The sequence below is a fragment of the Argentina anserina genome, chromosome 3 (genome assembly GCF_933775445.1).
Source record: "Argentina anserina chromosome 3, drPotAnse1.1, whole genome shotgun sequence".
NCBI lineage: Eukaryota > Viridiplantae > Streptophyta > Magnoliopsida > Rosales > Rosaceae > Argentina > Argentina anserina.
In genome coordinates this window covers 13,045,508-13,057,019 of record NC_065874.1, presented here as the reverse complement: position 1 = coordinate 13,057,019, position 11,512 = coordinate 13,045,508, and the positions used below count along the sequence as shown (strand labels likewise).

Sequence of the window (11,512 nt, the reverse complement as noted above, 5' to 3'; positions counted from 1 at the left end):
AATGGAAATATAATATATATATATATATATATATATGATTTTTCTCAGCTAAGGAGGTCTGCACCAATAGTTTTGGTACAGATTTCTATTTTTCACTACTTTTCGATCGTATTTCCTCATCTCTACCGTCTAGTATCTATATAATATTATGTAGACCATCTCTGCAAAAATTAAACCAATTTGGTGATCGTTAAGACCCTCAAAATCGAAAAATCAATGGACGGACTGAATTATGTTAAACATAAACCGTTCATATTTTTAGAAGAAAAACATAATTTTGAGGGACTTAATAATTACCAAATTAGCTGAAATTTTGCATAGATGATATATATAACATTATCTAGATAATAGATGGTGGAGATGAGAAAATTTAATCAAAAAGTGGTGAAAAAAAAGAAATCTGGACCAAAACATTAGTGCATACCTTTGCAACTAAGAATGGATATATATATAAACTTAAACCAAACTCATTTCACTTTCTTATCAGTGCAGTGGATTACTCGATCAAATCATGATTCTTGTGAAAAGAAGTGGCTAGGTTGTAGCCATAATGCCATATATGTAAATCCACCCTGGTTATGTAAGGAGACATAAATACTTACCGGTTTGGATTGTGTTAAACTCCAAGTCACCAACATTATATCTCGGGGCCGGGGGTTTCGGCCAGAACAGGTAGCATGCATGAGACAAGCAAAGAAATCAATATACACGTGCAAGGCGGGCGGGGATTCGGGCAAGGCAATCTAATCGGACTCTCATGAGGATCCAATCGTACATTGGAAATTATCAAAATTAAAGCATGCATCGATTTAATATGTTATATTGCTATTCATTATTCTTATATGATGTCCCTTACATCCTCACAAGTCCATTTATCCTATGTTACCTGATATATTACCGCTCAAATGTAAAGGCGACTCTTTTGTTCCGATCCATTTGTTCATCCGAAGCTGAGGCATTGATGACAAGAGCAAACATCCAAATGCATATACATCTCTTGATTTACCTCGCTAATCGATGAAAAAATCATCTTGATCACTTGGCTTTGGAGAAGTCAACAAGGCTGTGTATAGTCTCAACCTGTCCTCTCCCAATGAAGAACATCTCGACAGAGGTCTTCGAGGCCTTATAAATGACAATGAAGTTAAGGTTAAGCGATGCTTGTACCTCCTCCAAGCCAATTGAATTGCCACAGCAGCCCATGTCCTCCAACCTGGTGAGTAGTACCTTGCACTTCTCTTGACCTTTTCGTTCACGAATGTGTACCGAAAATGTTGCGTCACATATTTGACATCCTCTGCTTCAAGGCTGAACGCTTCTGTGGTCTCGAGAGTGATTAGTGTCGAGGAAGATGGTGGCAGTCTTTCTATGAAGGGCCTTCTGAGACACCATGACAAGAGCTCGTCACCACTGAAATTTCCAGGGCCTAACATGCAGAAACTTTTAACACCATCTCTGAGAACCTGGCTGCTTTGAAGATGTCCTCTCACTACAAATAGCATTCTTTGAACTGGGTCTCCCTCTCTTGTGATCTACATCAAATTCATATATATATAACTATCGATATAGTAAAAATTTCAAGTTCAATTAGCTCGCGTGGGAACTCACTGTTTCTCCTTTTGGGAAGATAAGAGACTTGACGCGATCACAAATGTTCTCAAGAACCAGATCATCCATATGTTGAAACAATGGTACCTGAAACAAACTTCTATAGGGTAAGAGCATCTCCAACAGCCTCTCCATATTTTCTCCAAAATTTCATGTTCAAACTCCAACAGTTTTCTTATTTTGCAGATTTCTCATTTATTACAATAAGAAAAATATTCAATTTTATCATTAATTATTACCATAAAGTATTATATATTCTTATATTGTTAGCTTAAAATAAATTATTCATATTTTTTATTGGTTGTAATCTAAGTTTGAATTGTTGGAGAAAGTGTAGAATTTAATATTTGATTATGCAATTTTTTTGCCAAATCCTGTAAATATGGAGAATCATCTCTCATCTTTCATCTCTTTCTCTATTTTGGAGAATGTGATGGAGAAGCTATTGGAGTGAAAATTTGGTAATTTTTCTCCAAAATGCATAATTTGTTGGCGATGCTCTAAGGAATTTGCAACAAATAGAATGAATGTGCACATTATTGGTATTGGTATTGGCGTTGTATATATATGTCCAAAATGCATATATGACATCATTTTAGAGCCCCAGCGATTTAAGACTATAATTACTGAATAGTGTCCATGAAGGACTTGTATTTTAAAACTCTGAAAAAGAAGTCTAAAACAATGGAAATTGGAAAGTCTTGGACATAAGCAATATCAACAATCAAAAAATAAGCAGATCGAGAAAATCATGCAACAATCAACAGTTCATTCCAACTTTGGTCATGGAGGCTGGCCGGCCTAGACCTAGTATTATTTGTGTAATTAAGTAAATTAAAGGGTGCAAAGCTTAATTAGTTTGTTCCTTGAAAGTTGTGCATACCTGTCTAACCAAGTCCAAGCACAGGTGATACTTGATGTCCCTTCTAAGGCCCTCAGGAAGGTTCCTGATCATCTCACATTCATCAACTCCGCGCATGGCTGCCCATCGCTGACGCTCGTAGTTGCGCACCCTTTGCCTGAACCCCATAGGCAACTGCCTCTTCCTCATCCACCACTCTATGTTTCTCATCTTCAATTGCATCGCTTGTTTCTTTGAAGTGGTTGCATGCAAAAATACCTGCACATAAATATATAGCATCCAAAAAAATAAAGCAACTTATATAACTAATTCGAAATAAGAGGAGTTTTCTCTACCCAAACAGTCTGCAATAATGTTTTCGTGCATATTGTTTGAGGTATTTCATCAAAATTTGTGATAGAAGATTACCTTTATGTTTCCGATCAACATAGTGACCAAAAGGAGTCCACTGGTTAAAACAATTATGTTGAAAACAACCTCTAACCATTCCGTTGAGCTTTCCAAGTTCCCGAAGGTGCTGCAGATCCCAAACATACATATATATAATTAGATCAAATAGCTAATATGCAACTAAAGAACTAGTAGATGAATGTCAACGTGATCAAGGGTACGGTAAGTCTAGCTAGGTGATTATGTATATGTTGTTAAGGGAAGGAATGTGAGTACCTGAGGGTCATGAGGCCCCAAAAGATAGGGAAAAGTATCTTCTCCAAGCGGCTGGTATTTGTGAAAAGCTGAACAGTCCATGAAAATGCTCCATAGTCGTAATGATCAGAACTATCTAAGCACGTAGACCTTGCTTGTTTGTTGTTTGCCCAAGCTATTCTTGCTATGTCTTTCAAGCTGGTTTCTTTTCCATAATAAAATGGATCTTTGCAAGATAATATTCTCAATCCACACCCAGCTGTTGCCCTGCATTGCTCTTTTAGGCATTTCTCTGCTCTTTGGATTCCTAACAAGTACCAACATGCTCCTGCAGCCTGCAAACATATTTGCATCTTGTTGTAAGTTTTTTTCTTCCAAGCATATCCATTTCTTCCCTAAAAAGAAATAACCAATGCAAATAAACTATGAAACACGTTCCAATCTTCTTTATAATCACCCTAAAGATCAAACTAGAGAAACCAAAGAATATATATGAGTTAACTTAGGAGTTAGGAGCTATCCTTTTTGAACATTTACCACACAATATATATATATATATGGGGCATTTTTAACATTTTGAGTCGTCTTGTGCGAAGATGAATCCTATCATGAAATACAATGTGCATATCTTCGTATGATCGATGCAATAGCTTCTTTATATCTGAGAAGAGGGATTTAACCTAGTTCAGACGAGTAGAAGGGAATACTTACATGAGCGGCAACAAAATATGCAATCAAGTTGAGGGCTATTCCCCACCAAACGGTGCCAAATATGTAGCCAGAGAGGTTTTGCATTCGCCGCAAGAGGCAAACTGAGTGATAGATTTTCGGAAGATATTGAATAAAGAACATCAAGAACACTGTCATCACCACTGTCACCGATCCCCTCTCTAATAGTGTAGGAATCACCACCCATATTACTATCTGCAAAATGCAAATGTTTGTAAATGGCAAAGAAAAAAAAAGAATAAGAATTAGTGATATGCTACGGTCGTCGGAAAAGTAAACAATATATGAACTTAGCGTAAAAGTAGATAGTCACGTTCATTGTCCGGAGTTTATTCCCAACTCTTAAATTAACAATGCCTCTCCTCTACAAACTACAATGATCATAGACAAAACAAGAAGTTGATCGATATTGGCTGGTAATTCGCTTGTTTCTGTGTAATTCTGTTCAAAGAAACGACAAACTCTAATGAAAGATATTACGAAGAAGGGACAAAGCAAATCAAGAAGAACAAAGACTTTCTAATTAGTACTAGTCGTACGAATTATAAGGAAAACGACGTCCGTCCGTAAAGCATAAACGATATATATGGGTGGGGTGGCTTCATAACCTTCACTTATACTAATATGTTCTAGCATGGTGAACCAGAATTTAAAGGTGACCTGGCCTAGCCTCATTATTGCACAACAAAAAACTGGTATGTAATAATATACATACCGTTCATTTCATTACTTTCAAAAAAACAAAATCATATCTTTTCTTCTTCTTTTTTTTGAACTTCCACTAAAAAAAAAAGGAACAACTACAGAAAAATATCCTGCAGTTTTGTGGTTGTCTCTATTTAGAGATATTAACTCAATCCATTTACAGCTTAAAGTTTGTGAACAGACTTGTTTCTAAATTCTACTTAATATTATCGTAGGTTTGTTTTCTCTTAGTTTGATTTTCCTGGGATTTTTGATTGGGTGAGTTCAAGTAAACGATGGTTTTTGGGTCTATCTTACTTGGCGTCTTATTTTATCAGATTATAAATACTTTTAGTTAGGGTAAATGTAAAATTTAGTTACCTAAAAAATTGTAAAATTAGTATATATATGAAGACAATCCCAGCACCACATATATACAACCAATAGTTTTGATAGATATTGTCGTCTACTATTCACCATTATTCCTAGATACAAGAAAATTAGAGATCGATGAAAAATGAACAAAGAAAGATTGCAGGTTCGTGTTGTCTTCTACCCCTTACCCCTACCCAATGGTCTAAATATCGCTTATCGGTATCGTATCGGTCGAGTGGTAAAACGATATATCGGAGATATATCAGGGATATATCGATATATATCGGTTTTATCGGATTTGCTTATTTTTAATAAAATTTATAAAATTATACTTCAATATGTATCAAATAAACTAAAAAAACGGTACTAAGTAAACTAAAGAAAATAAATACTTGATTTTGTAACAATTAAAGTACACGAACGACATCTAATAATAAAAATAAGTATTTAAGAATGATTATTTAGACTTAAAAGTCATCATATATATTTAAAATATATATAAATAAAAAATATATATGAAAAAATATATATAAGTTTTTCAAAAAAAAAAGAAATAAATATTAAAAAAGTAAACAAAAATTGAAAAAAATAAAAAATCAAAATTTGACCGATATTTGACCGTTGACCATCATTTCTGCGTTGACCTATAAATTTTGATCGATATGCCCTTATCGTATCAGATTCTAAATATTAGCGATATATCAGCCGATATATCCGATATTTTGATGTATGCCCCTACCCCTAAATACAAAGAGAGTCTTTGAGAGAAGAGAGGACATAATTAACCATGTATCACATGTTTCAATTTCGATCTCTCTCTCTCTCCTGCGTATGAGTCTCTGGATAGTTACTGCACTTGTTTGCATATGAAAACAAGTGAAGTCATGTATCTGTCATCTCAAAGTATACGATAAAGAACCTTAAACAGAAAACAGGCATACTTCTTTAATAATGCCAAAAAATGGAAAAATAGCCATGATCTTCGTGATAATAACAGCATCCATTTGTCACAGTACTACCAAACACAGAGATTAAAAATCAAAATGGCATCAGAAGGCCGGTTATAATTAAACTTATAATCACCATAATTAATTAGTGGATACTGGATAGTAATAATAAAATTCACTTAATTTCTATTATTCTTTCTGTAGTTTTTTTTTTGAAATGGAGAAAAACAACTACAGAAATAATAATAGAAATTTCTTTCTATTATTATAAAAATTAAGAATAATTAAGAATAACAGAAATTCTTTCTGTAGTTAGCTGGTGTGAAATGTTTTGAGTCAAATCCTCTCTTTTGTATCAAAGCTCATACAGCTTTTCCTTCAGAAAAAAAAAAGGAAGATCAGACAGCTTTAGGGAAAACTGGAAAAGAAGGAAGGGAAAATGTCTATATATGTAAATAGATATTGAAGAACATGAGGTGTGTTTTGGTCTGAGAAAGCTTGTTAAACAACAAATCTCACTGTTAATATAGAAATTAAAGTGAAGAAGCTGGAATTGGAATGCTGTGTTAGCCTAATTAATAAATGAGCTTGAGTACGTCATAAAATTAGGAAATTAATAAATTTCATACCTGGGGGATTGGCAGGATAACAAAGAGGTCAAAGAAAAACCCTTTCTTGCCCTTGAGATAACTCATCGCCACAGAGCGAGGACTGGTGTCGCGCAGCCCATTGTTTGCCCCTTCACCACCACCAACCATCGCAGTGAAGGAGTACCTCTTGGCCATTTTCAGCTGCAGCCACATGTTCCACACGTGCAGAACGTCCGTCATGCACCGGAGCACCGTCACCATTATGGCAAACCACCCGTCCACATACAGACACATACATCTCCCACTGATCGACAGAGCGTAGAAGAACAGAGGGTCGATCACGAGCCCGACGGCGCAAACCAGGAGGAAAGCCCGGTTCCATTCCTGAACCCATTTGGCTCGCGGGTCCAGGACCTGACCCAGAGACCAACCCGGTCTCCTGCAGCCAGAGCTACCGCCGACGCCGCACGCGGTGAGCATGCAGAATTTACTCCCTTTGCCGTTGTCATCATCTTCTTCTGCGTCTTCGTCGTCGTCATCGTCATCGTCTTCATAGTCTTCAAATACTCTCTCTACTTCTTCGTCGGAGCTGTTGTCGTCGGCGTAGTGGTGCATGCGGGACGAGTGGGAAATCTCTTGCTCCACAGGCATATTGGTGATGTTTTGTGATCAAGGGAGGGGGTGTTTTTATTCAGAGCAGGAGTGCAGCAGAGATATGTGTTTTTGTTTCATGAAAGGCACAATAATTGGAGAGGTGGTGAGGAGAGTGATGAGTTTATTGAGTTAGGTGTTGAAGGGAAAGAGGAAATTGACAATCTTTTCGAAGGACCAGATTGCCCTCCAGTTATTATCCACTCATTTCTTTAACTGAACTGCACAAGTGTGTACTCAATCAGACATGTCAGTACTGAAAGGCGAACAAATCCCTATAAATCCTTGTTCAAGACTTCAAGTGAATCAGGGCGTGAATCAGAATGAGTTCACTTCTAAAAATATATCAGATTAAGCCAGGTTGAAAACAAATTCATGTTTCCAAAGAAAGAAAATGTCACGGCCCCAAAATTTTAAGTATGAAACTCGAATTTGAAGCCATGAAAAACTCTAAATTAATCTCAATAAATCGAAATCATTTTATCATCACAGTGGATCATTACTGAGTTCATGGTACAACTCAGTCAAATTGATTATTACCAACCAAATTTATAATTCAAACATTATATCAAATGAAAATATAAAAATCCTCTCAATCCTCACCACAAGATGAAATAAGACAACTTCGAAGTCTTCAGAGTTGTCCGTTGATTCCGCGGTAAGCTTTGCAGCTAGTATGAGTAAAACAACAAGATAACATTCATAGTAATACGAGAATAAATATTGAAACATCCAATTATAAATGTATTCATGAGTCAAAGGACGGCTCATCTAGTTGTCCAATAATATTTAAAAATATAAGTGCTCATGAGAAATCAGGAAACCCATCTGTTTACCCAATTACATTTATAATACGGGTACTCATGAGACACAGGTACTCATCCGTTACCACTCATGCAGTACGCCGTCGGGCATTAAGCAACCCATCTGTCACCCAAAAATCTCAAAAATATGGGTACTCACAAGCCGGTAACCCATATGTTACCTCTCATGACAGTACACCGGCAGACATACTAGAGCTCTAACTGTATCGTAACTGTCGCCCGGCCAAGGCTAGGTTCTGACATACCAACACGTCCGAAGACAACAAAAACGTTTTAACATAACTCAAGTTAATACCACGTACAAAACAATCATCACATGTTATTGTACAATTCAAAGTGGCATGCTCAAATAAATAAATATCAATGCTATAAATGAACTTATTTGCAAACGGCAATATGACATTATATAATATAGCAACCCATATATATGTACCGATTTTACCAATTATACACATACACAACCCACCATATCATATACATATCATAGTTCAATCTTTTTATTTAAGTGTAATTATGAATCTCCGCTAAGGGTAGATCACCTAGAATAGATGAAAAGTGATTTTAGAAGCGTTACGTAAAACCTCAAATGCCGAAACAGTAATAATGGTTTACTGTTCAGCAATTTCTGGTTTTTACGAAATTACAGTTCACGTAATTATTATTCATGTATCAGTATTCAAATATGTATTGTCTACGTATTTCTTTTCATATATGTATTGTTTACGTATTAATGTACATCAATGTACTAAATAGTAAATACTGTCAGTAAATATAAATCACTTATTTACCTTTTAGAAATTATTTTTACAGTTTATTGTACGTAAATTACATTTACATTTATTGTACGTAAATTACATTTACATTTTATTGTACGTAAATTACTTTTACATTTACTGTACGTAATTTATTTTTTACAATTATTGTACAAAATCACTTTTTACAAAAATTACTGTTTAAAAATCACTATTCACGCGCCGCCGCCCGTGGCGGCGCGTGGCGCTCACGCGCCTCCCCACAATGGCAGCGCCGCTCAAACCGGCGTGCGTGGCTTGCCCACCGCCGCCCAAAACGTTTCCTTCCTTCCTCCCCTCCCACGGCCCAAGGCCGCCTCTTACGCCCCTCACCTTCCCTCACGCGCTGCCTAAGGCGACAGTGCGACTTTCCCCTCCTCCTCCGATTCACCATAATTCATCTACAAAATTCTCCCAAACAACACACAAACACTCTTATTAATCATCCAAATGTGTTACCATACCTATTTGAAGCCCTAGGACGGCCGGGAATCTCCGGAGGAGCTTGAGGTGCCGGCGGGGTCGATTTCACGACGGGTGAGACCGGCGGGGTCGATTTCACGACGGGTGAGACCGGCGGGGTCGATTTCACGACGGGTGAGACCGGCGGCGCGATTCCGCTCCAATCTTGCTTGCAGATGGCTTTGGTGGTAAGGATCGGCGAGGGTGGTGGTGTCTTTGTGCCCTGGTTTCGCCAGCGACGTGCTTGGACGGCGAAGGAAGTCACAGAGCTTCAGGTTGTCGCGCGATAGCTCACGACGGCGAGGGGAGGCGTGTCGAGCTCGAGGTCTGATGCGGAGGGCCGTGTGAAGCTCTTGAGGCCGGCGGTGAGAGCCACGGTGGTCCGGCTGGTGAGATCGCCGGCGCTGTTTTCTATGTAAGAGAGAGATCGGGGAGAGAGAGAGAGAAGAGAGAGAAAGAGGGGGAGGCGGGTGAGGGGTTTCCGAAAATGGAAACCCTAATCCCAAAATTCCATTTTTATACCCTCTTCTAAAATCGGAAACTAACTTCTGTCGTTAATAACTTCATGTACGACGTCTGATTAGAACGCGTGACGTGTCCACGAATTCGTACCAACGAGCTCTACAACTTTCGTGAATGAAGTTTTCGGAAACGAGCGACGGAGTAAAAGTCGATTCTCGCGTCGCGGTTCCGTTTCGTTTTGACATAGTCATAAAACGAAAAAAAATACACAATTTAATGACTTAACAAGTTTTAAAAATATCACAGAATCCTTACAAATTAACTCCGAAAATCGGGTTATTATAGAAAAGTTTTGGGATCCCAAAAATGTTAGGTGTTGATGCCTTTTGTCTTTAATTTATTTAGATTTTGGATTAATTTTGAAGCAGCTCAATTCAAGTTGATTTTTTTGTTCCAACTTTGTAATCTGTCCTTTCATCTACATTTTGTTTTTCTTTTAGATGTTGAATAGAAATTGTTAAATAGATAACTCAATCTACCACCCCTCTCATATTGAATGAGTTTAGGTAATCTAATTTCTTTCGCTCATCTCAAATTTTAACCAATATAATATGATATGTTACAACAATCACACTAACAACACCAAATTGCAAAACGATTAACTTTGGTAAGGAGACACATTGTGATGTATGTAATACCTATCTATGTAACGAAATCATAAAGGATGTTGTACTGTAACTATCTAAAACAAGCAAATTAATTATAAGGAAACCGGCCTATAGTATCAAGCAACACATTAGGGGTAGTCATCATTGCACGCACAAGCCGATATGCAAAAAAAAAAAAAATTTATATCACAAGTCCCAACCATGTTAAAACCTTGGTCAATGATAAAAGTTAAAACTAATGGCAATTCAATCTAGGATTTCTGCATGCTCCACCGAAAGCAGTCCCTCGAGAGGAATAGCTCATCCAGCTACCATATTCCCCAAAAAACCTAAGCCACATTTCCTCGTAGCTTATCGGTATGCGTGCATTTTCCACACTTTGGCTTCTAACAGTGAACAAATCACATATCCACATGCTAATGCAAGGTTCTCATTTTTAAATCTTTTCAACATTAAGTATAAATCAAAGCTTATGCTCATTGTTCCCTAGGGAGGATCGAGAGCAGATTTCTGCATTGCGTCGGTGATTCTGGCGACAGGCGACACACAATAACGGCGCGGATAGTGCCGACCGTGATCTCCTTTCCTGGCGCTCTTATCTGCGTCGGCCGAAGCTCCATCACAGCCCACGGTGACCAGAATCTGTAAATTTCCCACATACTTAAAATTTTCTGAAAATTTGCAGATTCTGACCGTCGTGGCCGGCGATGGAGCTCCGGTCGGCATAAATAGGAGCATCGGGAGGGGGGAGCACGGTCGGCATCATCCACACCGTCATTGTGCGTCGCCGGATGCTGGAACATACAAATCCGCACCGTGCGGACGTTTGCTCCATAATTGGCCTCCATTGTTCCCTACATAAAATTATGTGTGATGCAGGATGAAATAATTGTGTATTATTGAATGATATGGTGGCCTATATATAGGCATTTACAAAAAAAAACAATCCCGTAGGATTCGGAGTCCTAATATATTACGGAGATACTAATCTATCTCCTAATGGGAAACCTATTAGGCTAAGACACACACAATGGTAGAATAGTAATTCTCCCAGAACACTCCCCCTTGTGTCGCATGCCTAGGTTGCATGGCGCACAACGTTGCCTCGGTAAAAACCTTGTCAAGCAAAACAAAAACCTCTCGGGTAAAACAAAAGCTTGATCGAAGGGAAAAAGAGCACAACGCACCAACTACTTAAGGATCTTAACATGTGA

General features: G+C 37.8%; 1 protein-coding gene across 1 annotated transcript; it reads right to left on the bottom strand.

The window, feature by feature from the left end:
* Positions 1-836: 836 nt before the first annotated feature.
* LOC126788076 (cyclic nucleotide-gated ion channel 4) lies at positions 837-7,162 on the bottom strand. Its single transcript, XM_050514038.1, has 7 exons — positions 6,480-7,162; positions 3,827-4,039; positions 3,137-3,450; positions 2,879-2,987; positions 2,492-2,728; positions 1,609-1,695; positions 837-1,532 (listed from the first exon to the last, which is right to left on the bottom strand). The coding sequence occupies exons 1-7, from the start codon at positions 7,089-7,091 to the stop codon at positions 1,011-1,013; spliced, it is 2,094 nt and encodes a 697-aa protein (XP_050369995.1). The 5' UTR covers positions 7,092-7,162; the 3' UTR covers positions 837-1,010.
* Positions 7,163-11,512: the final 4,350 nt, after the last annotated feature.